The following is a 26,396-nucleotide window of genomic DNA, read 5'->3' as shown; positions in this document are numbered from 1 at the left end:
TACGCTGGAAAAGGGATCATTGTTATTATGCCATTGTACAAAATTCCCAATGAGTACATGTCTATTATTTTAATCTTTTGCTTGTTCTTTTTTGTGATTGTGCTATGGCATGGTATGGCATTCACATTGAAAGGACTACAGTGCTTTGTACTAACACTGGTGTGTTTACAGCTCTGTACTTGCTTTCTGTAAGTTTGTCAGTCATCTTGCAACTGGGATGTACTTTCAAATGGGAATAAACTGTTGGTCCTTTGTTCCAAGATTGGACTGTAGAAGTGCAAATACTTTTCTGTAGTACCCAGAATATTTATTGGGTTCTTATACTAATGTTTTCTCAGTAGTGTATAATTTTTGCTTAGTTTGTAGACCCACAAAAAAAGAGAAGAAGGTGATAAAAATGAGTTCATGTAATAAATATTTTTTCCACTTTTTGGTTATCATTTTAAACAACATCCCTGTTATAATCCAGATACTTGAATCAAAGATACACCATTAGACTGAAGTTCCATGTCACCATGAGCTGTATATGACTTTGTTAATGGTATATCTGCCATATTAATTAAACAACTGCTAAATCAGGGTCTGTACCTGTGTGACCAAAGTTAAAAGCTTTAAGGACACCTCTCCAATAAATGCTGGGGTTTTTTTTGTCACATAGTAAGTTGTGTTCTCACTACAGATTTCTCAGTGTTGCTTATAGACTGTATTTAAGAAGAGAGAGTGCAGGTTTGTACAATGCTGCTGTCTGGTGCAAGTTGGTATATACCTCCTCCTGAGTTGACAGCTGCTGTAGTAATTTCAAGAAGAATCCATGTTGCCTTTCCTGTGGCTTCTCCAGGTGCTACAATGCCTGGAGGAGGTAAAATGGCACTAACTTTTACAGATGTCAACATCTGCACCAGAGTAGGGCTCTGTTGATTAAAACTTGGATAGTCTAACACCTTAACAGTAATTAACCCAAATTACTTGTGACTGTGCAAATGACATTTCATGTTACAGATAACTTATTCCCCCCTCCTCCCCCCTCTGAGTTTTAGAGGAAATAATCTGTTCGTTTTACTGGTAGGAACCCAGACAATTCTATGTGAAATATTTCTACATTTGTTTTTCAATGAATATTTCTAACATACTTTAATGATTCTCTAAGTCATTCCTTGAATTATTTGTATTTGTTACATAGATTATTGAATGTAGTTATACCTTGAAAAATTAAAAAATATTAGGATTATACTATTATACATTAGAATCAGGTATAAATTTGGGGTCTACAACATACACTTTACAATCCAAATACATAACATTTAATATTACATAGTGTAAACAAATCTCTAGGTTGTAACTTGCCTGCTGGATGGAGGTTACAGAAGATGCGAGGTCTGCTGTGCCTCTCTGTGAGCAGTAGACGCCATGCTTGTTTTAGAAGCTCTGGAAAACACCTCTGTCTCTGTGTACTCAGCATGGCAAGTGATGTGTATTTCTGTACACTGGGACAAAGTTTTATACACTGCTCTTTGTACCAGAGACTGAAGCGGTAGTTCTGGAAAAGTGACTGAAGAAGGCTGCATCTTCTGTGTAACTGACCTAGAAACGCTAAGCAACAAGGTCTAATTAGGGAAATGCAGATAAGGTTTATGGGAACTGTGTGTTGCAGAATTGCAGGCTGGCAATTCCTCCTCCATGTTAAGAGGTAGTAGGGGTTATGAAAAGTATGTGTGGTTGTGGGTAAACAGGTGTCCGATTTCTAAATTCCTCCTGGCAGCATCTCATGGTAGACATATTTGCAGGCAAGCCTGGTTGTGGTTTTAAGAAAACCACTGTTGGGAGGAACTTTTCTCATATGTCACTTCTTTGGGTCATGTATTTTTGGTCTCTGTAGGATGCTATAGTACTGAGGGTTGCAGAGACCTGCTCTGTCAGTGTCTTCCGTTAACTAGCAGCAGCTTTCTTTTCATACTTCAAACTGTGACTTGTACCTGGCAATATACTGTTTTTCAGCTTTCCTTGGTTTTTGTTCTAGTCTCAATAAACACATAGAGGTGAAACCTGCATATTACCACCTCATTTGTGGAAGGGAAGGTAACTGCATTGGTCTTACACAAGCTTGTTAGAAAGAGAAACTCATGTAGGATGTGACTGCATGCCACTTACTAAGCGTTCCAAGTATTTGCTGGGTTTTGGACAACATTTAAGATGCGTATGTATCTGTTTTAAAGCTAGATGTAAAAGTACCAGTGATTTGTAACTAGCTTTTAGGGTGATGCTGCTCTTCCTAATGTGGTAGTACAGCACTTCTGTTGTGCTGGGCAGCCCAGATAAGGGGCCTTTGCTAAAGTGAAAGGCTGCTCATATTATTCCTGGGTCTGCTATGGCTTGGATTTGGTGACATTCAGGGCGTCCTGTAAGCATGCTCTGTTCCTAGGCTTTTCCTGGAGCAGGAAAAAGCTAGCAAGAACTTTCTGCTGTGTTTATTCTTCTACTTGTTTTTTTACATTAGGATTGATATTTTAAAAGGTGAAAGAAATTGTAAAGAAAAAGTAAAGTTGAAGATATTGGGAAACAGGCTTAAATGATGTTATGTATTATTCACCAAAATAGCTTATTTTAGGGTTGGTGGTTTGGGGTTTTTTTGGCAACCAGGGTGTAAACCTGGGATTTTTTGCTAGTGTTGTAGCAGCTGGTGTTAGGAAAATTTCAAAAAGTTCAGACAACATAGCCTTTGCATTTTTTCTGGACTCATAAATGAATAGCTTCAGTCTTAATCGATGACCTGTTGTTTTATAGATAAAAAGACAAATATTCAGTCTCTAAAACCAACTTCAGTGTTCATTGGCAACTGTTTACATTCATGTAACTTTCTTCCCGCAAGTTACACTAATAAGGCTGAGTTAAATTTTTTAGAGATCAATATAAACTGCAAGTATTCCTTTTTGGCATGATCCCATACTGCTGGTTCAACGCCTCAGACTGGGTACAGTTTGGAGTATTTGTGGAACTGCAGCTGGAGCACTCTCCGGGGAGATTTGCTTCTGAAGTCCTGTGCTGATACAAAGTCAAGTGGTCATGTAACAGGGATGCACCAAAAAGCAAAGCACGGTGTGCCTGTAGCCCCGGTATCGTCACGTAAGTGACCACTGATGCTCACAGCCCCTTTGGGAAGTGGTTTTCTCTCTGCATACTACAGAACTAAAACAAGACAAGGATTGACCTTTCATAGGTCATCCAAGCAGAGTGCAGAAGAACGTGAAACTGGAATGAGTTTTTGAAACAGTTTTACTTCTTAGCCCTAGAGTCATGCAATTAAAATATTTAAAAAAGTAAAGGGATGCTCCTGAGCTTGATAGTCAATTCGTTTCCACATGCATTTGCTTTAGTAAAAGTAGTGCTGTGTACGTAGCACAGGATGTCTTAGTGACTAAGCTACATATTACTATTGGAATAAAGAGAAAAGAAAACAGTCAGACACAGATATCTTAAAGATACCACTGAATGTATTGAAAGTTAATTTTTCCTTACACTATCATCTGTTCTGAATATTATGTGTTATTGTAGCATGTGCGCTTTGTTGGTATTCATGAGTACTGCAGTATTTAAAACACTTGCAGAGAAGAATCTGCCTTTGTTTCACAATGTATTTTTGTACCAGTCACTTATATTAATATGTAATATACTCCATATTATAATGTCTTGTAATTTGAAGTCTCCCAACTGTAGAAGCTTCACACTACTCCTCACAGGGACATTTTTGGAGAGTTTATCCTCTCAGTGGAGAATTCCATTCAAACGCATACTTTGTAGCTCACTTGGTATGAGAAATTACAAAACCTGCCCCTCACGTCTGTAGGCTGGAAGTACTTTCTAAAATTGTCTGTAGCACTTAAAGGCAGCTTTCAGAAGGGACTGATGGTTTGTGACATAAGGGGCTCCTCTCTGGAGTATACTGCTTCCTAGTTGCTCTTTGGCAGTGTGGGCTCTGTCAGGAAGATGTGTTTGTTAACATGCTGGCTGAAAGCAGGCAAACTCTGAGGTCTATCGTCCCAGAGCCTCTCTTTATACCGCAGATGGTTTAATTTAGGGATTGCTATATTTTGAATTTACTGAATTAAAGTATTTTGAAAGAATTTTAAAGTCTGATTAAAGGATTTTGTTTCCTTCTCACAAACTCCCCTTTTATTGGATACTTGCAGAGTTATTCAATAGAATTCTTAGATACCACAGTCACATTTCAATTTCACTTTCATTCCATAAGTGTGCATCAGACAGATGGATGCTTTATATGACAGGTGAAAGTGGAGGTTTCCTTCAGGATAGTTTCTTTTCAAAGTTGTTTATTTGCAGAGTGCAGCTTCAGGATGGCACTAATGTTTTTGTTAGCAAGTGATTTGTGCCAGCCCCAGTACAAATAAAACATTTGATTTGTGCATTCTATTGCAAACAACGTGCACATGCTTGCTGTCTTCAGACGTACTGTTTTTTATCAAATGGGAGATCCTGATTTGTTTTATTACAGTGTGGGGTGAATACCAAAGATAGCAGTGTAGTAAGTTGTAATAAAGTGTTATGAAATGACTAAGAAAGTCACTTCTTGTCTGAATTTAGTGTCAGGTAAGAGTCTGCCATACAGAACATGTCTTCAAAATGTTGCATACAACTGAAAAATAATTTCTTTGTGTTACTCTCTGAAAAATATGTGTGAATGTTCTCTTTGGATTCCTATTTAACTAAAAAAAAAGAAGGCGGCTTCATATTAATGTTGTTTCTGGTACGTTTGGTAACATACTTGAGTGGGTTAAATTTTTATTCCATGTGGTAATCAGCATATAAATCACTATGTTATGTTCAGTGTGTTTTGAATGTAGTCTGTTAACATTCATTAACCTTCAGGAACTTTTTTTTTTTTTACAACCCTAGAACATAGGTGTAAAATAAAACGATTATTTAATGTTATGATGCATACAGTATGTATACATGCTAAATTGCACCGTATTTTCTTTATGAAGCAACCCCGAACCTACTAGATACTCCCTGTGTGATTGCTATTTTGATATTTAGATCTAAGATATCAAATTGATAGGAGAATCATTAAGGGAAAAACACTTTAAAAATTAATCTGTAGGATTTCTCATTAGTGTGAGAGCATACTGTTTATTGCAGTAATTACTGCTGTAGTTAGATACAGTGGAGAGCAACGTCAAGTGAACTGAATTTTATGAGCAATGTAAAGATACCCATTCTTTCCTCATTACCAGGAATTTCAAACATATTTTCTGTTTCTTTGTGTAAAGAACCATGCAAATAAGACTACTTAGTTTTCTGAAAATCAAAAATACTAAATAAGGGTTTTTTAAATACAAACAGCAAGTTGGCATATCTTCAAAAATTATCAGAGAATTGTATCAGAGAATTATGACTGGTGGTCATAAGACTTCTCTGAACTATAAAAAAAAGTCTCACAAGTTACTCTTGTGTCACCCTAAATAGAAAAAATATTTTATTATCTAGCATAATGCTGATATTTACTGTTGAGACTACACCTATATGTAGCAGAATTTGAAAAATGGTGTATTGCATACTATGGGATTTTGTATTGGAAAAGAGCTGGTTTTTTTGTCATGCAAAAATACATTATTTCTTTTTAAATAACTGTATGAAGTTTGTTCTCATGCATGTGTTAAAATCCATACAGTTACCTTGGTGCTCCAGCCAGTGTTCATTCACAAGTGTGTGATAATGTCAAGTTACATCAATTTTTGTTTTACATATTTAAGCCATTATTCTTTTCTAAAACAGAATTTAAAGATGTCATCAAGGAACTCTGAATCTCAGTGACTAGTAAATCTACTGGCTATGTTTACAGGTTATTTTTCCTTTTAAAATGTCTAAATAATATGCCTCCAACTGCAACAACAGTCTAAAAATGAAACTTTTCTTTTTTACTGTCATATTAATGTCTGTGACAAGGATTCTTTATCTGACACTTAGCAATCTTCCTGATGATCAATGACTTAGTCTGAAGTCTGAGTAACTCTTGAGTTGCCTTCACTCTTCAGAACAAGTATGAGTAAACCCAGCAAAAGTCTTGCTATAATTTCACCTTAGGGTACAATGAAGTCTGGGACAGACTTCTCACCGACTTCCTTGGGACTGTGATTTTGTTTGCTTGGGGTAGCAGACTGAGAGTTCTGCTCTTGGTCATGGTAGGTTTTAAGTAAAAATTGTCTGAAAGCTTTTGTTAAACAAAGTGAAGACAACAGCATCTAACTTGATGGTGCAGTGGAGCACCCAGGAATGAGGGATAACTCAGTGGTTCTGGTATTGCCTTGGAAGCTTGGCTGCAAGTGGTTTCTGTGCTGTAGGCTGCTAAAAGCCACTAAATTGTTCTGTGCCTTAGTCCTCCATTGCCAAATCTGACAATGAAAGCCTTACAGCTTTCACGGGGAGAGCTGTGCAAACCAAGAGTGAGAGATGCTCAGGTGCCATGTTGATGACTACTGCCTAGGTAAGCGTAGGGGCTTAAACGGTCTTTTGTACAGGCGTGAACTTGACTTGTCCGAGTTCAGAGTTAACTCTGGGTAGCACTAAGTGAAGCTGTGGTTAGCATAGGTCTGGGTCTGTGTTAATAAGCCCCAGGGAGGGCAGGAGTAGGCACTTTAAATATCTCTTGTAGGATCACAGACTGGCTGAGTTTGGAAGGGGCACAGGGGGATCCTCTACTCCGGTCCTGTTACTCAGAGCAGTGTTGATCAGCGCAGCTTGTTCTGAGCCAGGTTTTGAATATCTCTAAGCATGGACATTCCACAGCCTCTGTGGGCAAACAGAAAATAGCACACGTATCAGCATCATGCTGAGCTTAAGTTTAGTGGCAGAATAAGAAATGAACAGAGCTAATTCTTCCACATGTGGTTACGGGCACTGTTCTAGCTATACAGCTTCCATATCCAAAACGAAGGGTTTTGACACTTTGCTTTCACCTGGTCCACATCCCCAAGGATGGCAGAGCAGAACAATGCTAGGGGTTAGGCCACACACTGTGAGTCTGGTTTATTCTCAGGGCTGCCAAGGAGGTGTCTTAAAGTCTAAGGCTCATTGACTTGATTTAAGGAACTGTGTTTCTGACCATTTTCAGGGTGAATGCTAATCACTGGAGTTACAATGCAGATAAGTTGCATGTTAGCAACAAGTCATGGTTTAAAAAATATGTTTTTGAAAATGGCTCATTGGTTCTTGATACTTGGTTTGGGTATCACTTAGCTTTTTTGTCTGTTGGTTAGTATGACAAAAGATGGGTCACTCATTTTAAAGCTGTGGTAATAAGGTTGTGTTCTGAGCCTACAAAATAAATGCTGCTGCTCTCTATTAAAGGAATAGAAATCTCTAACTAGACAGAAAAATTCAGATCAGCTGTGTTGGAACAATATTGCAGAAATAAGTTTGTCAAGTAACTTAAGATGTACCAATATGAAGATTTAGTACAGTAGTGTACACTTCCATAAAACATAATGCAAGACTAAGCATTTGCATTTTGTAATGTGACTCAAATACCCGTTTTCTTTTAAAACGAAAATGTGGAAATACAGCATTTTTGAAAAATCAGCAAATTAATACTTAGGTATGTGTAATTTTATATTTATAATTACAGAAATACATACACACAGGGAAGGACTGGTAAATGATGTGTTGTTTTTGACTTTGATTTTTGGGGTTTTTTTTGGCATTTGGGGGAATCAAATATGTGTTGTTTGGGTGATGTCTTGGGTATAGTGATCACGAGATGATAGTTTTTTTGATTCCTGAAGAAGTAAGGAGAGGCAGTCAGCAGAACCGCTGCATGGGACTTCTGGAGAACCAGGTTTGGCCTGTTTAAGAGCCTGGTGGACAGAGTCCCTTGGGAGGCAGTTCTGAAGGGCCAAGGGCTCCAGGAAGGCTGGACATTCTTCAAGAAGGTAGTTTTAAAGGCACGCTTGGGATAAGTTTGGCTTGAGAAATTGGGCCTTAGCAAGGGAAGTGTTAGTAATGCTAGCAACAGTTGTGTTTTCTTTTTCTCTCACTTTTTCTTAATCCATGTTTCCCCCCACTTATCTTTCTCCTCCTGCCCCTGGCATACGGTGTGTCAGTAATTTAATCTCTTATTTCTCCAAGAATAAGGTAGTAATGTCATACTTTATATTAATGGTAAATTAATAAAATATTTATATTAATGGTAAATTAATAAAATATTTAATAGATACCAGCATGAACCATTATAAACTGACTGTGTAAAAACATGGAATACTTGAGGGCATTTCTCACACATAATTCATGTATGCTGACTAAACTGATTTCAGCTCTTTTGGGTGAGATGGTTTGTGTTCCACACCTTATCTTATGTATATTGTAGGAATATGCAAAATTCTGGAATTTGCTTATCTTTTTTAATTGTTAGGAAGGGAACATTAAATCACAATATCAGAAAATAAATTTGTTTGTTCTGTCGGAACTTAAACATTTTTTCAACTATTCATTATTATTTGGAATGTTTGTATTGTGAACTCTGGTAGTAATGAGATAGTTGCATTAACCATAACCCTTATCCCTCCAAAAACGATGGTGAACCATTACTGTTGCTCTTGCAAAGCAGTACTGTGAACTGTAGTTGAAGGATCGTTTGGCTGAATCTAAACCCAGAATGTGATGTTTAAATGTTTCGATGGAACCTGCTTCTATTTGAGATCTCTACACAGTAATTTAGGCTTATACTCTAGAAAAAGTGTGTGTTAGAGAAGGATTAGGACAGGTATAATGTTACTGGTGTGACAGTAATAGGATTCATCAAGCAAAGAAATTAATTCAGTTTAAAATATATGAGTAAGTAGCGCTATCAAGAGCTATTCAGAAAAAAATAGCTTTATATTTTCAAGCTAAGCAGAATAAATACAGGTGATAGTATAGTACACTCACCAGGCTGATACTGAGAAATATGTCAGGAGGTTGTGGAGAGCTATTTTCAGGTACAAAACAGTCACTCTAGAACTTCGTTTGAATGTGTAACATTTTTTATCTTCACAAAGGCAACAAACATGTAATGTAAAGTATAAATTTAATGTGTATTTTTAATCATGTGCTAGAAAATTACTAATTTGCACTAAGGACAGGGAGATCCTTTTATGAATTACTGAGTTGTGCAAATTAGCAAGTGAAGAAACACAATAAAAAAAGAATAATCTATCACATAATGTATTTAATCTGTCTTGACATTTGTGGTTCAGTGTTAACCATTTATGCTAGTACATGGTATCTACCATTGTGCTAATAAACATACTGAAGGATATTTTGGAAAAGGCCATGCTCTGCCATCAGTAGGCTATTTTGCCACAGCAGCATCACTCCTTCCTCTGCTGATAAATAGGAGGGTTATATTGCCTTATGTAATATATTGTGCCTATTTCTGTTGCTATTGTTTGAAACTGTGGACAGCGTTTTGCGTGGTCATGTTTTGTAAACACAAAGTAGTAGAACTTAGTTTCCTGGATTTTAGTATGTGTAAAGCACCAAAATGGTTTTGTGGAGAGATCTTTCAAAAACACAGACAGGTACTGGGCTCTTAATTCCAATGATTTTGATTTTTGGGTTTTTTTTGGCATTTGGGGGAAACAATTTTTTTTTCTTTGAGTGATGGTTGTCAAACTCCTGTCTCTCTGAAAAGCTCCTGATCTTTGAAGGGGCTGGAGGCTAGTTGTGGATAAGGAATTGAATGGATGAAGACAAGACAAAGAGCTTTTAGTATTCTTCATTCCTGTCTAATGCAGAAAGACAAACCTCTCCTGACTGGCAAAATATCACATCTTCTGATTATACAAAAAACTGCTTTGAAGTGTAGAAAATAATGAGTAGAAACTATTTCCAAGAATGTATTTCTAGTCATAATGTGACTTGTACATTTCAAGCCTGTACTGAAATGTAAATTAAAGAGTGGATAACTCTCTGCTTCTGCTATTCTAGGCTTGCAAAGGAAAAACAAATTGTATTGACTGAATTACAAGTGACTGAACGCCCTTTACTTGCATTTGTTGTCTTCCGTTCCACTGCTTCGTGTTATGTAACGTACATGTATCAGCAGCACAACTAATGCACAGGTTAAGTGTTGGCTTGAATTTATATTGGTGTTCTCTGTTGAACCGCATAACTTTAGTCAGAACCCATAGACTTAAGATGAAACCTATGTAGTTTCTAGTATCTTTAGGTACCTTTCTTGATTGAACAATATTTAACACAATCCAACCCCTCATAGAAAATACAGCCCTTGAGTATACCTGAAATGGGGCTGGAGTAGGATTCTAACATAAAAGTATCTTTCCTTCTGCTGCTTAAAATTTGGAAGCCATTATCAAGATGCTTTCATGCAGGCAAGCTAACAGCTTTTAAAATTTCTAACCAGGCAAGTCCTAACTGAGAAAAGAATCTGATAAAACATCGCCATCATCCACTATCAAAACTCTTACCAGCCTACAGTAACCCCAAATTGGAATATATTCTGTTGTGATCAGATTCCAGCCAGGGAGAGGGGGATCAATAGCTAGGCTTGCCTGTTGGCTTCCTGGGATGCCAGGGATGCAGGGATGGAGCAGACTGACAGTGGTCACTGTCAAGGACGTTCTCCTGTTGGCCTCATTCATGATGAGAGCTGAGATCCAAGGGAGTATTGATGTCTTTTTGCAACAGTAGTGCTCAGGACAGGGAGAGTGGTGCTTGTACATGGTAAAAAGAGCATGGGTAGAGAGTTTCAGTATTCTTACTGCAAAGAGCTTTAACAAGACCTGTCTGAATTTGCAGGTATCCTCTTGGCATTCATAAAGAGTAAGGAAAACAATTAGTAGCCCTCACTGTTAAGGGACACTGGCAAGGAAGCTATACTTGTGATTGTGTTGATAGGCTGTGTCGTAGTATCCTTTAAATCCTGAGGCATGAAGCTGCTGGAAGTTATCAGATGTATTCATAAAACCCTAATGCTTCTAGGTTAGAAAAGAGCAACACTAAAATCTCAGCATCTAAGCCTTGGATATTAGAATGACAGGGAAGTTGCTGGAATGTACTGTGTGTGGCTTTGTGTAGAGAGAGGAGGTACTAATGGAGGGTGGAAGAGACAAAGCGCTTTGTACTGATTCCTGGGCTTTCTGAAATGTCTCTGTGTGACTTGTCTGAGGAATGGCAGTATTTGGATCTTTGTGGAGTACTTTTTTGTATATAAATTGTAACATTTTTTTGTAATTGTTTTCAAATAACTGTGAAAAAAATTGCCAAAAGGCAGACATCTGCTCATTTGTAGCAAGAGAAACTATCTACCAAAAGAGAATGTTTAAATCCTTCCATCAGGTTTTTGAAAATGCAGTGCCTTTGGGAAATGGGAAAAGTATGCTTTTTCAGTTGCACTACATTTACAGTCCCGGGATTGCTATATTTAGTGTAGGTCTAACAATTTGAGCGTGTACAAAGGCATGTATTAAAGAAACGATTTATCAAACCGTGGTGAATCAACAGATTAATGATTTTCTTACTCATCCTAAATTTTCTCTAAGCTATGTTTCTCTGAAAAAAACATTTTTTAAAATATTTTCCAGACAGCACTTAACTGCTGAGCCATCCCAGAAAATGTATTCATTTTTATGCCATTAGCTTCAGTATGGGAGGAAATGTGACAAATACTTTGTCTTTTATATAATCTTCTTAAAAGGATGTGAAAATTCTTTCTACTTAGGTTGTAAGGGTAAAACCTAAAATGTAGGATTGTTTGTGCCCTCCTTTTAGCAACAAATGTTTGTCCTATTTTTTGCAAACACTGATGAACTGATTGTGGTCTAGTTGCCACTGAAGCCTTCTTGACATTAGCAGGCTGGTACCTTTTCTATGGTACCTAGTAGATGATGTTTTATTTGCCAGTATACATCCGCCTAAAAGGCCATGCTATAGTATGTAGAAATCAACCCCTTTTAAAAATGTGTTCAGGTGGTTGTATTTGAAAATCCTTGTATATAATACTCACATAATTCAGATCCTTTAGCATACTGTTATCTTAACTAGAGTCCTTTTATTTACCCTAATTTTGAAGTGAGTGGTAAGGTGCTAAATACAGGGTTTTAATTTATAACGAAAATGAATACTTGTGTCATTCTTGTAATCCTAAATAACTTGAGAGATATATGAAGTCTTAAATTCTTTAAGGTTTCCTTATCTCTATAGAAAACCTCAACTGCAGATAGATAAGCAGACATAAATATTTGCCATTTTTAAAGGCCATTATTCAACATACTAGGAGAAATTGCAAAGATAGTGTAAACCTATTAGGTCATCTAGTCCAGCCTTCTGTCCATGTAACTTTACAGTAGTCCTGGCTGGTGAGACTTAAAAGGTTGAACAGCTATCTTATATCCCCAATTAAGTAGTGTGCATGTAGAAGTTTTTCTACTCTGGATGAATGAAACTGTGGTAAGGTAGAAGAGTGCAGTGTGGTGCTTTTGGGAACCAGCCTTGCTGTCAAGAGGATCAGGTTCTAAATTTATTTGGTGATGACTCACATCGATAGAAAGCGTGCCTGCGTATTACCACTACTGTCTCCGTAAGCTCTGGGTTAAAAAAAAAAAAAAAAAAGAAAAAGTTGAATGCAAATTATGTATTGGTTTCATGTAAATATTGAGTATCTGGAGGGTGACTTTTGGCTGCATCATTTATTTACATCATCATATTGTGAATGTTGTAAAATTCTTCACAGTGAAGGTGATTATAGCAAGATCTAGATATAGCACATACATACCAGTTGTTCAGTCTTAATGAATTGTGTGTTTACATCCAGTAAACAAATAAGACTGAATTTTCAACCATCTACTGTTGAAATGTACTTGTATCTTTAAACTCAATATACTAAGAATGCAACATTGATTTTTAATGTAATTTATAGAGGGTTTCTCTTTGCTCTGTGCTGACCCCTGTAGTTTGCCTATATGATTTCTGTTACTGTGTCATGAAGTTCTTTTCATTTGCTGAGGGGATACTGTTTTTGAATCTTTACTACTTGAATACATTTAAGGTAGAAAAGCAAAGTGAAATAATTCCCTTAAACAGCAAAGCATGCAATGAAATGCCACATGTTTGTGTTGTGGGTTTTTTTTTTTTTTTTAGGATGCTTTTATATTATGAACAGGGATATATGATTTTCCTGTGGCTAAAAAAAATATGTATAAGTTATATGCAGTTTAGAAAATTAGAACTAAAATAGCAAGCTTTTTTCCTTTTTTCTGGGTTTTGATGGCTGAACATGTTAAGAAGTGACAATGTCACTTATTAAGGAGTCTTAGACAAGCCTCCATATTTGCAAAAGATGGAAGATAGTCATTATACACATGCAGTTCCTAGAGAAAATATTAAGTCTTAGAATTCGCTGCTGAATTCTTGCAGTTTCCAAACCAGTAGATCCTCTTAAGAAAAAGTGATGAGGAGTGGCACATGGTTCTCAAGTATGTAGCTGTATCAGTTTTAAGGGGAGGAAGCATGAGGACACTGGAGCTGTTCCTACTGGTCTGGGGATGAGAACTCACTTGGAAGACCTGGATTAAGTTGGTTTAACAAATTGCTTAAGGGCTTTCATTATAAGCAAAGGAAAGGTCTAACCGAGTCCCACTGGGGACTACATATACTAAAATAAAACACAGTTAAGCAGTCTGATAATGAACTGGGGGAAGTGGGATCTGGCAGGGCTGAGCTTTAGTAAGGATACTCTGGCTATGAGTTTTAAAATTTCGAAAAAGATGGTTGACTGGGCTCAATAATGTATCTCCTGCATGTGAATAAGCATCTTTATTTGGGTTCACAGTGGAAATGTGACTGACCTCTTAGTTTTCTCTAGAGTTCCTTATTGTAGTAGCAGCCAAAAATGTTTTGTGTGTGCGTTTTTTTTTTTTTTTTTCTACAAGTCTGAAAACAAGGGAAACAAACTTTTGAATATTTTATTTTGAAAAGGGTGCAATGAGGTAATTTGTGCTGTTGTCTGCTTCTAGAGTACACTCAGTGTAGGGTCAGACGTTCAGGTGACACCAGCAGCAAAGCCTGCGCAAACCTCCTTGGTCTTTTACCCTTTTTCCTCCTTTCCCCTTGCATTAGCATCATGGGCTTGGAAATGGTGGGAATGCATTGTGTGTAGAGGGCAGGGGAGCCTGCCTTGCAAGTAGCTGGATTCTAGATCAACATCAGATCAGTCCTCTGGGCAAATGGCAGGATGATGGTATAAAGAGCACCAGATAATTCTTTGGCACTCATGTCCTAAAAATAAGGGAAGCATTAGCTTATTCTGCTGTTACTGTCTTTCCCAAGACTAATTCTCCACAAAGGTTCTTGTTTAAATCACTCTTGCATTAATTGTGATGGAATTGCTGGCATGCCTAAATTGCAAGACAGATGAGCATTAGCACTGTTGGTGTGATTATTAGAGTCTGTGTGGTGCTGTACTGAGGAAACAGGTTTCTTCCAGGTTTGTAGTTTTTAGCTGAGGATGTGTCGTGCATCTTAGTTACATTATACTTTATAATAGATGGTTTATAGATGTTATTATTAAATGTATTAGATGTTTTCAATACAAATAAAATGGTAGATGTGTGCTCCTGTTGTTGATGATGTATTGTACTGAGTGCCATTTGTAAGATGTGCATAGATGATGAAGGTATATTGGGAGAAAAAATGTCTGTGACTGAACTTTGTAAAGTGTATTTTTCCTGAAGTGAAACCCGAAGGAGTTTCATTGACATTAAGATAAACAGACAACAGGTGTTTCATATTTTGAAAAGGTAATTTATACAGCATGAGAAGCATGCCACATAAAAATAATTTCTTCTCTCCTAAAAAGACTAGAAATGATCCTTGATATAAGTCAAAAAGTCTGTAACACTTCTGGGAGAATAGTCCAGGTGAAGGAAGATTATTGTGTACAGGGCAAGCTATAATAAAAACTGTCAGTTCTGTCAACCCTTCTGTCTAAGGTCTGTAGAGGATTAAAAGGATATTGAACATCATGTAACAGCTGTCTCCTGTGTGAAAGGGATCACTATTGTGGTGAACATAAATGCACCCATTTAAAAAACTCCATAAGGCTAGGTGTGGCTGAGCCACAAGTGGTTGGTTTGGCAGATAAAATGCTGCTTTCAAGGGCTTGAAAGAGCACAGACGGAGTTCTAAATAGGTAGGATCAAAGTCTTATCGATGAGTGTGTTTCTTGTGTGTCTTTTGCACTACTGGAATAATATGGGATACCATCAAGTTTGGCTTTAATAAGCAACAAACTATATTGTGTTCCTATGGTGTTGCAAAAATGTTAATTAATATGTAATGTGAAATGTAATCAGTGTTTCCAGGGAGGTTGCAAATTGAGTTTTGATTACTTTTTTTGGTAATTCTAAAAAACCTTTAATGTTTAAGTAAAAATGTTGTTGACAGTAATAAAAGCTTTACTTAGTTTTTCTGGGGTAGTTTAATGAATTTTGAATATTGATTAATACTTCTGAAAGCAAAATTTCATAATGTTTAATATGAAACAAAAAAAGGAGACAATGCTCAGAATGAATATTGCTATAAAACCATAATACTTAGAAATTTTGTATTTGAAATTAAAAAGAGTTCTTTTTCAGTTCTGAAGTGAATGAGAAGAAATAATCTACCCAGTACCTCAGAAAATGTAGGTTGGTTTGTTGGTTGGTTTTGGTTGGGTTTTTTTCTTTTTCTTTTTGTAAGAATGAAGTATGAAAAATGGATAGCTATCCAGATTATGGAATGGATTTCCTATGTACAAGTAAAAGTGGCCCTCAGATTCATTAGTACAGGCTTTAATAGTTGCAGCACCTGCTTTTCCCTAAGCATTTATGGGTTTGGCCAATGGTCTGTGTATAAAGGTAAGGCTGAAAATTAAACTCAAGGTAAGTAGTTTTTGCTTCTGTAAATGTATCCCGTAGTTTTGTACACTGCTAAGTTCAAGTTTTTTTCCTCTTATGTGGATTTTAAATAACTAAATTTGAAGACCCAGATTCCCAAATACCTCTTTCATTGTACAAAGCAACAGTTTTAAGGGCAGTTATGTACTAAGCCCTGCTGGAAGCAGTTTACAAAATAATTTTTCAGAGAGCAATGGTAACTTCTTCAATAAGCACTTGTTGGGAGCAAGTAGGCCACAGAATAGGTGTAAGATGTGGGGGCCAATTGTGGTACCTAAACTTTAATTCTGATACAATATTTCAGATTAGAAATTCAAGCACCACATTTATTGACTTTTCAGTTTAAACACATCTGGTAACATTTAGGGTATTATATAACACTATGCTAACTCTGTAGTTCTGTACAGAGCTCTTACAGGATTGTTATAAACTTAACCCTACCTGGAAGTGTTTGCCATGAGCTAAGACAGCTGAGTCTTCCACAGAGGATTTTTTCAAAAAAGGTTAGAAAGAGATATGGAAAGCTAAGAGGCTTACTGTTTTTTTAAAATCAAACTCAAAACCCAAGACCACTTGTCAGCTTTTAAAGCCAGTGGACAAATCAATGTATTGAATTTTTAAAGCTAATTGAAGCTGATATCTAGCTTGTCGTTCATGGGAATTGCAAAAATGTAGCAATTTAAATACAACCTTTTTGAAGAGGTACAGTAATACTGCTCTAGTCTGGGACAGAATATCAATAAAGGGACCAACCGAAGTTCATTAGGGAGGTGCCATAATATAAAGGACAAGCAATAACTGAAAAGATGAGAAGACCAGGAGTCTCCTGAGCACATCAGGTACTGTTTCCCCATGATAGTTTTCTGTGGCAGACAGCACCCAAACTGGTAACTGCTGCTTGAGAGCAACCTCAGATTCTAGTTCATGGAAAACAGGTTGACCTCGCTGAGACTCGGCTGCTGTCTCTGTGTTATCTGTATGTAAAGTCTGACTTCCTCTCTGACTACATTACCTGATGTAAGCCTAGTGTCACCAGTAGTGTAAAAAATGAGAATCGAAGCAGCGTTTGATGTACCGTGGTCCTGGATGGAGCAGAAAGAGATTTTTATTTTTAATAGACCCTTCCAAATCATAATATGCTGATACTGGAAAGAAATCGTTGTCACCAGGAAATGAAGGCAAGAAATGGAAAAGAATAGCATTCACATGAAGAATCAGAGTTTCATTTTGTGTCTTAAGTTACAGCGGCTCAGGTGGAATAATTGCTGCAGGTAAAGACATGTACATGGGTTTGACCTAAGAGAGCTGTGTGGTACCTGAGTTTGCCCATACTTGCATGGTTGATGTATCCCATTTAAGATCTACCACTCAGGAGGAAGAACGCTTGCTGGACTTCATGCCTTTACGGTCTGAGAGCATGGGCAATATTTTTTTTGTGAGATATTACATAATAACTTTGGTTTTGAAGTCAAAGAATTCTGAATGTTGTAGAGCAATATATAACAAATGGATTAAAAACAAAACATAGATTTATAGATGCTGTAAATAAATGGTCCTAGTAAAACTCCAAAGAACAGGAAGCCTGTGTGGGAGTGAAGGAGCTGTTGAAAGGTATTCCATACAGATTCTAGTACTGGTGATCTTAAAGTAAATATATTCTTAGTGATAATATTGATTTGGTATGAGCTGCATATAAGATAGCTTCTGATAGAAATGTGAACTGTTTATTTGATTTTCTTGTTCACAGATTGAGTCTATGAGAAAGCAAAAGATGGTTGAAATTATTTGCATTATATATAAAAAAAGATTGTTTTGATTTGTGATGTGGTAAAAGGATGCTACAGCTTTTCTGATTTGGCATGTGTTGATATGCATGCTTTGCTACAATATTCTGCAAGCTGCACTGCTTTTTCTATTTTTAATCAACTCTAATTTGTATAGGAGTTTTATTCTGTAACAGTACAAATTGAAGTAAATTAAAGTAATGATATACAGGCTATATAAAATGGGTGAAAGGCTATAGTGCAATAAAGGCTATAATTGCAATATTTGGGGTTATATTGCAATATGGTAAGTGAAAAATTCTGTGTCCTAGTAAAATGACAGGAGAAATTTAAGAGAAGGCTGCATATAATTTCCCATGAACTGACATGGGGCAGGCTTCTCGCCATGGGGCAGTGCTCAGAGCATTACCCCTGAGCTGAGGACAGAGCTCTGCCTGGCTGTGTTCCCGTCATTCAGCAAGCGTTTCAGAGGAAATCCCCCCAATCCACTTGTCATCTGGTAGCCACTATTTGTATGTGTCTGATCACAGACTGAGACAGACAGAAGAGATGTCGCTAGGCAAGGACAGTTTTAGTGGAGGAACCTACTAGAAATGGAGGTTTTGAAGGGCTGGGTGGCGGATGGCAAAAACTCAGAAGATGTGTTAAAAAGTGACTGGTGCGCACTCTCCTATACTACTGTCGTAAATACTTAGTGGCAGGCATTGGGTCATGATTTTTTAATGTTATCAAAACTTTCCATTAAAATGGAGTTATGCTGGAAAGTTGTGAAAAGGTGCAGGACAGAGAAGTGGAGAAGTTTCAGATGAATGGGGAAAAAAGACTACAGAAAACAGGAAGACAGCCAAGCAGATGCAAAGGGGAGAGTTCCTGCACTCAAGGGTGATTCCAAAGTAGATGAGAAAAGAGGAATTATGGTTGTACAGAGAGCCAAAGAAGAAAAGAGAAAGATGAGCCATTGATGAACGGAATGATTTGGAGTCTATGTCCATATGATTCACTACCTCTTAAGTGTGGGAAAATAACCCTGTCTGTAAGTGCCATTATTCTGCGCTAGGGTAGGAGGTTTTTGTATCTGCAGACTAACTTTCAACTCTGAGCATTTCTTTCTTTCAATAAAAAGCACCTCCCTTACACTTCCTGTAGCTGCTAGCAGCAATGTCGTATCTGTCTCTAGTCCTCTAGGGCGTCTATTTAAAATGTTATTCCTCTGGTCATCTTAATTTACTGAGAGAGAAGTTGTCCCATTTTCTATGGGTCTGCAAAGGCTCACAGGAGACTGAAGAGGCAACAGTGGTGATGTGCGAGTTTTTCCTTCTTTCTTCAGATATGAACTAGTATTGCCAATTTATGTCATAATGTTTTGTTTCTTATGGTTCCTGCACATTGCGAACAGGCTAGGCATTTCTTTTTCCAGTATTACATATCCAAGACCGTGGTACTTGCTTGCTTGTATAGTCTGTGTTTGCTGCCTCTTACGCAGTTTCTGATGCCCTTTATGTTCAGAGGCATTTCTTGGGAATTAAATCTGTTTCTTCTATGGTTCAAAATTATGTGTTCATAGTTGATTCTAATTTAAGATTATTTTGTCTTCATTGTTACATTGCACGTACACAACAGAGTTCTCAGCCTTGCATGTGAGAGTACCTTTTTCTGCTTCCTGACTTTGAATGAAAATAAATATTCCTCAAAGTATCATTTTTCTTTTGTACTCATCAAACCCCTGTATCAACTGTTACTGTCTTTTGGTATTTAAACTTGGCAACAAAATCTCTTTATAATCTTTTTCTCCTCTTCTATTCATTGTGAAATGTAATGAATATGAAGACAAAAGGGTACAGGATTTTTTTTGTTTGATTGTCAGATTTGGGGGGTTTGTTTTGTTTGGTTTTTTTTAATAAAGAAAATAATAGCATCAGGTTGTTTTTAACATCTGCCGGCAGTAGGTACTTACCGTTGCAGTAGAGGATCTTTATCCTGACATTTCATTTAAATGAGTCTATATATGTCCAAATTCCTTGATGATGCTACATACAGCAATATCAAATGGGAGAAGAAAGCTTAAATTTTGCAATATTAGTCATAAGTCATTAAAGGATTGAACCTTAAGAGAAAAACTTATGAGATGCTCTTCATTTCTGTCATCAAAGGCAATGGACATTTAGCTTGGGTATTACAGATTTATCTGGAAATTACAGGTTTATTTCTTCCCTACATGTGGCTTGCTTATTCCACTGCTGACCATCCCCAGCTCAGGCTTTAGAGAGCGGTGCAAGAGACTTGGAATCAAAGAAAGGCCTTGATATCAGAATTAGGTCTCATGTGCAAACTGGCCTCTAGTTTGTTGGGTGTAATCAGCTCTACCATTCTTTTAAAATTAATTGACCAAAGCTTCCGGAAGTGTATACAGAACATCATTATGAGACCTGTGTAAAACTGTTACATGGGTATCTGGGCTATTTCTCTGAGTAGTGGATAAAGTTTTAGAAATTTCTACAAATAGTAGAGCTGGAAGACTTTTTTTCAAAATGACTGTTTAGATCCTGCAGAAACCCAAATAAATGGATTAGGATTTAATCTGCTTCTAAACCTCTGCCAACAGTAACCATGATAAAGGTTATTTGCCCTGTTTTGTGATATATGAAAATTTGATAGGTTATCAGCAATGATCTGTTGTGGAACATTACTCCAAATTACCTGTTTCACCCCCAGCCTTTCAGCATACATGTGATTGCACTTCAGATAATGTTATTGCCAGTTAGATAGACAATCATTCACTGTAATTTTAGGTAATGATATAACTAAATTGCCCTTCTTTGTTTAGAAGCAAAAATGTGTTAACAGCTGGTCTAGACCTAGAAATGAGACTGTTGGTCAGATATTTTAGCTTTAAAATAAAATACTGGGTAATATTTCAACAATTAAACAGTGAAAACTATTAATTGAAAATTATTCTTGGCTATTCCTTCCTTTTTTTCTTCTGTACACAAGAGTAGAGAACTGGTTTCTGATACCATTTTTTCCTAAAGGAAAAGATTTTGATGCAGAAGTCGTTACTTTTTTGTCCTTTCTTTTCCTCATTTGCTTTCTATTCCTTCTTATGCATAGACATACCTCATGGTTTCTAGCATCTTTTTTCCCAATGGGTAGTATGTGTTTCAGAAATTTGCAACTTCTGTCTAGTCCATTTTTCTGTTTTATTATATTTAAAAAAATTACTGCTTTTGAAGTGCCTTTTCCTTTTATTGTCTTAAGATGTTTGTAATCTACTGCTGTGGTTTTGTGTTTTTTTGCCTTTTTTTTTTTTTTATTAGTACCCATAGTATTAGAGGTCAATTGCATGAGTTTGTGTGTGTACACGCATGGCTTTAGGTGCTTATTTTGCACTGTCAAAATTGATAGGTACAAACCTGATAGTTGGTAGTGTTGGGCTACTGCATTAAGTATCCTTTGCATGTTTTGTTTTGTTCCTGAAAGAGATTTACAAGCACACTCAATACAAGCACCTTAAACAATAAATAACTTTAGTGCTGCAACATTTGAAAATAAGAAGTCAAAGATTTTAAGTTCACTGGGGATGCATATGTATAATTTAACACTATTCGGCAAGAGATGTAAATTTTGAGCTTATATGTGTGGGAAACATGGATTTCTGTCATTATATAGTCATAGGCATGTCTATAAAGCTATGCCAAATGATAATATTTGCATAAATATTTATATAAATATGCTATACTTGCTTAGCATTTGTAGGGGTTTTATATCTAACTTAATTTACCATTTCACAGTGAGGCTGAGTTGAACCAACAGCTAAGTGCTTCCAAAATGGAAAATATCATTCCTTTTCCTTGAGTTCCTCAAGTTGGGGTTTAGTGGTGCAAAGACTGTGGTGTTGCCTTTTATATAGAATTCAAGATGCATATGAAGTGAATATGGTATCTTTTAAGACTCAGCATAGCTTATATGTTTCTGAAGGAGATACTGTTCCATGAAATAGGGAAAAAATTGATGATAGGGTGTTTCCTGATAGTTGGAAGGATTTTTCCTATATTTTTACTAAGAGATGCTGAGATACATACTCAGATTAGTATAGGTCTGGCTTTGTCTAATGTTCTGTATTTTTATGCAGTCCAGAATGGTATGACCACTTAAAAACATGGCGCTTTCATTTTCTTGGGTTGTGAGTGGTTTTTTTACTATTATTTTTTTTTAAATCATTGAACATGTAGCTCTTCATTTAAATTTGGTAGGAATTAGCAGGTGAATTAGAGAAATTTAATGTAAATTTCTGGTTTGTTGTGTACATTACTTTGAGCTAAAACCATAGTTATGGAATAACCTTGTAAAATGAAAGGTGGGATTTCATAGGGTGGGAGGACAGTTACAGAAAAGGGAAAGAAATGTAATTGTTAATGTTAATGTTTTTTCATATGGGGACATGCATGTGGAATTGCAGCTCATGGTAACTTTTGGTCTTCTCTTAAGCACGGTATTTTAGCTGTGGTTTTTGAAAGGATCAATCACTTGCAGCAATTTATGTAATAACTCTCTGGTGGGTGATTCTACTGTTTTTATTTATGCTTTTTGCCTGGTTTGCCGGAATGCACTACCTTTGCTTCTTGGTACAGTAAATGCACTCTGTAATATCTATTATGGTATGGTCAAAGGATAATTTATTGTCAGATAGAAAAATAGGTCAACACTAATGTCACTTGATGATCAACCCCCCAAGTTTAATAAAACACCTCACGAGCACGCATTCTGCACAGTGCTTGATGTTTTATTAGGACTATAGTACCTTACAGTACCTGGCTATAGTGGGAGTGTAATTACTGAGCTGTCAGGGTGATAAGTGGGATTAATGGCAGCCTGGTGCACTTCAGTCTGCAGAGTGCTCAGAGAATCGAAAGATGGCATTATTATAAGAGAAATTCTGGACTGGCATATTCATGGCACCCTCCCCACCTGCCCAAAGCTCACATTCAAGTTTGCGTTACCCACCAATCCCCCATAGCTGACATTTTCAACAGCTGTTATTTTCAAACTGGCTCAAAAATCAAAAGAGAAATAATTTGGTAAATATGCTTGCTAGCCACAGTGGGTAATCTGTACACTGCTTATCCTGCTAGGTGCCATTCTGGTCAGTTTTGACATGAGATTGTTCTATATATAATCCACAGAAATGTATTTTATGTTAAGTGCAATTCTTTTGGTCTTGGATACAGGACTCGTATTTTAAAGGAAGCCACATTCAGGGAAGTGAAGAGCAAGAAGTCATAATGGAATTGTTGCCTTTTTTAAACGTGTGATTTTCCACTTCTATTATTTCTTTACTGCCTACACAGGCAAAATGATCATCTGAGCCCTCGTAGTGGTGTATTTTTGTCTAGTCTATCTCCTTTTTTTTCTGGCTTCTAGTACTAAAACTTTGCTGTCTTTCAGTCTACTTAAAATGCTAAGAGCACCCTCTTGACTCAGTGATCTGGCCATGTCAACCTTTTGAGATCCCCACTAGCCTGCCTTTGCTTGTTAAGGTATTTATAACACATGCCTGTCAGTGGGTCGTGCTGGGCAGCAGTAATTTAACTGCCACAGGTAAACCTGCTGGTGCTCTTCTGCCAGAGCCCTCTGACATCCTGACTAGCTGAACTAGTAACCCACTATGGTGTTGAACTAGATTTGGCTTTATCAGACTTCCCAGCTTTTGCAGCCTGTGAGACCTGTTTTTCTCTAAATACTTCCTCTGGGACCTTTTCCCCATGACTAGTTCTATCAGAAAATCCTAACAGCCACTGCCACATGTACCCTCACATTTTGCTGGCGCTGTGGTGTTTGTAATACCCAGCTAGATGATAATGAATAGGAAGAATGAAAGACTAATTAATCTTTTACTTAACTGGCTTTGCCTTCTCTCTTATTCCACCCTTAATTGAAAAAAACAACAAAAAAGTAAAAGCAATGCTTGTGATGGACAAAGTCAGGCCAGTTTTTCACTGTAGGTATTTCAGGCATTTCATTCCTTTTAATGTTGCTTGCTCTTCATTTCCTTGTGCATGTAGTCCATGCAGCTTTTCTGTGTTTGAAAATGTTCAGTTCCACTGGTTACTGTCACTAAGGAACAATAATTAAGGTGGACTCATGGAACTTACATAAGTAGTTGTGCTCATATATTACATAAAAAACAGATTTTATTTCATTTTCCATAGATTGTTAAATTCTATATGTTAATAAATCAATATTGAAAGGGCCTCTGGAATAACTTCATGAATTCTGACATAATTAGTGGTGTTGCATTTGACCTATGATATGTAAAACCAAAAGTGTGTGCAAATACCTTTGTGTTTAATAGAGAACAGTTTAACTTCTTCAGCTGACTTTTACCGTTTTTTGTTAGGTTTGCTTACTGCGAATTGTGTAGACTGCCCTGAGGGCTGAATCCTTAGATGGGACTTGAGCCAGTAAGCAGACTGGTACATCCTCATTGATGCCTATGCAGGAACAGACAATAAATCTTTGCTACTTAGTATTTAATATATAGTTAGATTTGTCATTAGGGATCACAAGAGAAGAGGGTCTTAGGGATTTCAGTTGGGAGTATGCATAAGACTACTGAATTGTTTTCAGAGGTCACAGAAATATCATAGGAAAGGTGCCTTGAAAATTTATCAACATTCTTCCTCTTTGGCACGTGCAATACAAAGTAAGTATGTCTGATTTTCCAACATTCAGAATTTAATCCACAGTGACACTTCCAGAACTCTTAAAATAAATTCAGATTCACAGTGCAGATGTTTTTCAAATAGAAAAATGAAATTATAAGAAGCTTAACTATCTTGGATTCCAGGGAAAAAATTACTTTTGTGTAATTAGACACTGTTTCCTAATACTTAGATGTGTAGTCTATATGTTTATAACTGCACCCTACTGCCTTCCTTTCTGAAGTGGAGTCGACAGAATGTAATGCATCAGTGTTGAATGCAAGTCAATAATGATCATGCAGTGCTTTGAGGTTTTAAATAGACATTTTATGAAAACACTCTGTATTATTCCTCTGTGGCTTGTCTTCTACCATGCTAACTTGAAACTCTTATGCTATTGCCAGCATTTGTATTCCATGTCTCCTTGACGCATTTTCTTTTATTCCTGCAGATGTTTAAAGTGTGTGGACGCCCCCTGTCAGAAGAGTTGCCCAACTAATCTGGACATCAAGTCATTCATCACGAGTATTGCAAACAAGGTAAAATCAGGCTTGCAGTAGTACATGGAAGCATGAAACAGAAGTTACTTGCAGTTCTGTTAGTGAGATTGCTTTTCAAAGTCTATCTTTATAAATGTTAAAAAGGTAGTTTACAACAGATGCTTTAAAGCTCAACAGTCAGCTAATTTTTAATTATTTTGCTGCTGTTCTGTGCCCATACAGATAGTGTATAGTGCAAATTTATTTCTTCATGTCACTTTTTCTATGGAGTTTTTGGTTTTGATGGTTTTCAAGTATGATGATATTCAAAATACTGAGTGTTACATGTAATTATTTAACCTTGCTGCTACCTAAGGTATTACAGTTATAAAACTTCTCTTTCATTAAATTTGGGGTTTTTTTGTGAGGTTTTTTTTTAAGAAGTGATTATAGTTTAAATGTGCTTTGGGCAGATACTTGGTATGAATGTGGTCATCTCAGTGTTTTGCAGTTTATAGTAAGAGGCTCTGGTTAATGCAAATGTAGTCAGTCACTTAGACTACAATAAAATACTACAGGAATAAATTGAATCCCCTCTTTGGAGGTACTGTACCTGTTCCTTAATAGGCTATTATACTATGATCATAATGAAATCTTAAAAACATTATTCTGATTTGTGGTTTACAAATGACTTTTAACAGTCAGAAATAAATAAAGATGACTGTAAAGTTGATATGACAAGATTAATTAGGCTGTCTGGGCTAGCCTAAAGATGACTGGATATTGATTGCCCCATACCTTTTAAAACTTGCTTCCCATCTGTGGAATCATTAGCTGCCATGTGATTTATTTGTCTGTATGAGCCCAACTAGACTCATAATCTACTGGGGGTGCTACAGAGATTTTCTGGCCATGTTTTATGCTCTAACACGTCTCACTGTTAGGTGCAGCTGAAAGGGCCAACACAGGTAAAGCCGAAGTGGGCAAGAGAGCATTGCTGTGTGCAAGTTAACAGACACGTTGCTTTTACTACACTGTGTATTGTACATAGAAGACACCGGTAAATTCTGCACCTTAACAAGAAACATTAGGATAAGAGGAGATATTAAGATACATGTATCAGTTATAACTATGTATTGATGTGGTTTACAGTAATTGGCATTATGCCCAGCATCTGCATATAGGCAATGTTCTTATATAATCTGTACTCTGTCACTGCAGCATTTATTTTCAGGAAGGTAGGCATCTGTTTGCAACTATAGTATAGTATGCGGCATATTGCTGCTTATTACCTCTTTCAGGCATTGTGAGGCAGGCAAACTGAACAGAGAAGGTAGAAGGCAGTAATGAAACTGCTAGTCTCCATCTCATCATTGTACTGTAGTATGTTTAGGAAACCTAAAGCAAATTTTATGGAATTATTTTAGCAGCATGGTCTTATTAAGATTAGCTATGCTTCTGTGTTGGGTAGGATAGGGTGATGTGTTGTTGAGG

General features: G+C 36.8%; 1 protein-coding gene across 1 annotated transcript in view; it reads left to right on the top strand.

Moving 5' to 3' along the window:
* DPYD (dihydropyrimidine dehydrogenase) overlaps positions 1-26,396 on the top strand; it is a 367,004-nt gene that overhangs the window by 72,187 nt on the left and 268,421 nt on the right. The window contains exon 4 of the mRNA XM_056356052.1: positions 24,875-24,962. Within this exon, the coding sequence (XP_056212027.1) occupies positions 24,875-24,962 (88 nt within the window). The remainder of the gene's footprint in view (positions 1-24,874; positions 24,963-26,396) is intronic.

The sequence above is a fragment of the Falco biarmicus genome, chromosome 11 (genome assembly GCF_023638135.1).
Source record: "Falco biarmicus isolate bFalBia1 chromosome 11, bFalBia1.pri, whole genome shotgun sequence".
NCBI lineage: Eukaryota > Metazoa > Chordata > Aves > Falconiformes > Falconidae > Falco > Falco biarmicus.
The sequence above is the reverse complement of the archived record's forward strand: the minus strand, read 5'-3'. Positions and strand labels throughout refer to the sequence as shown.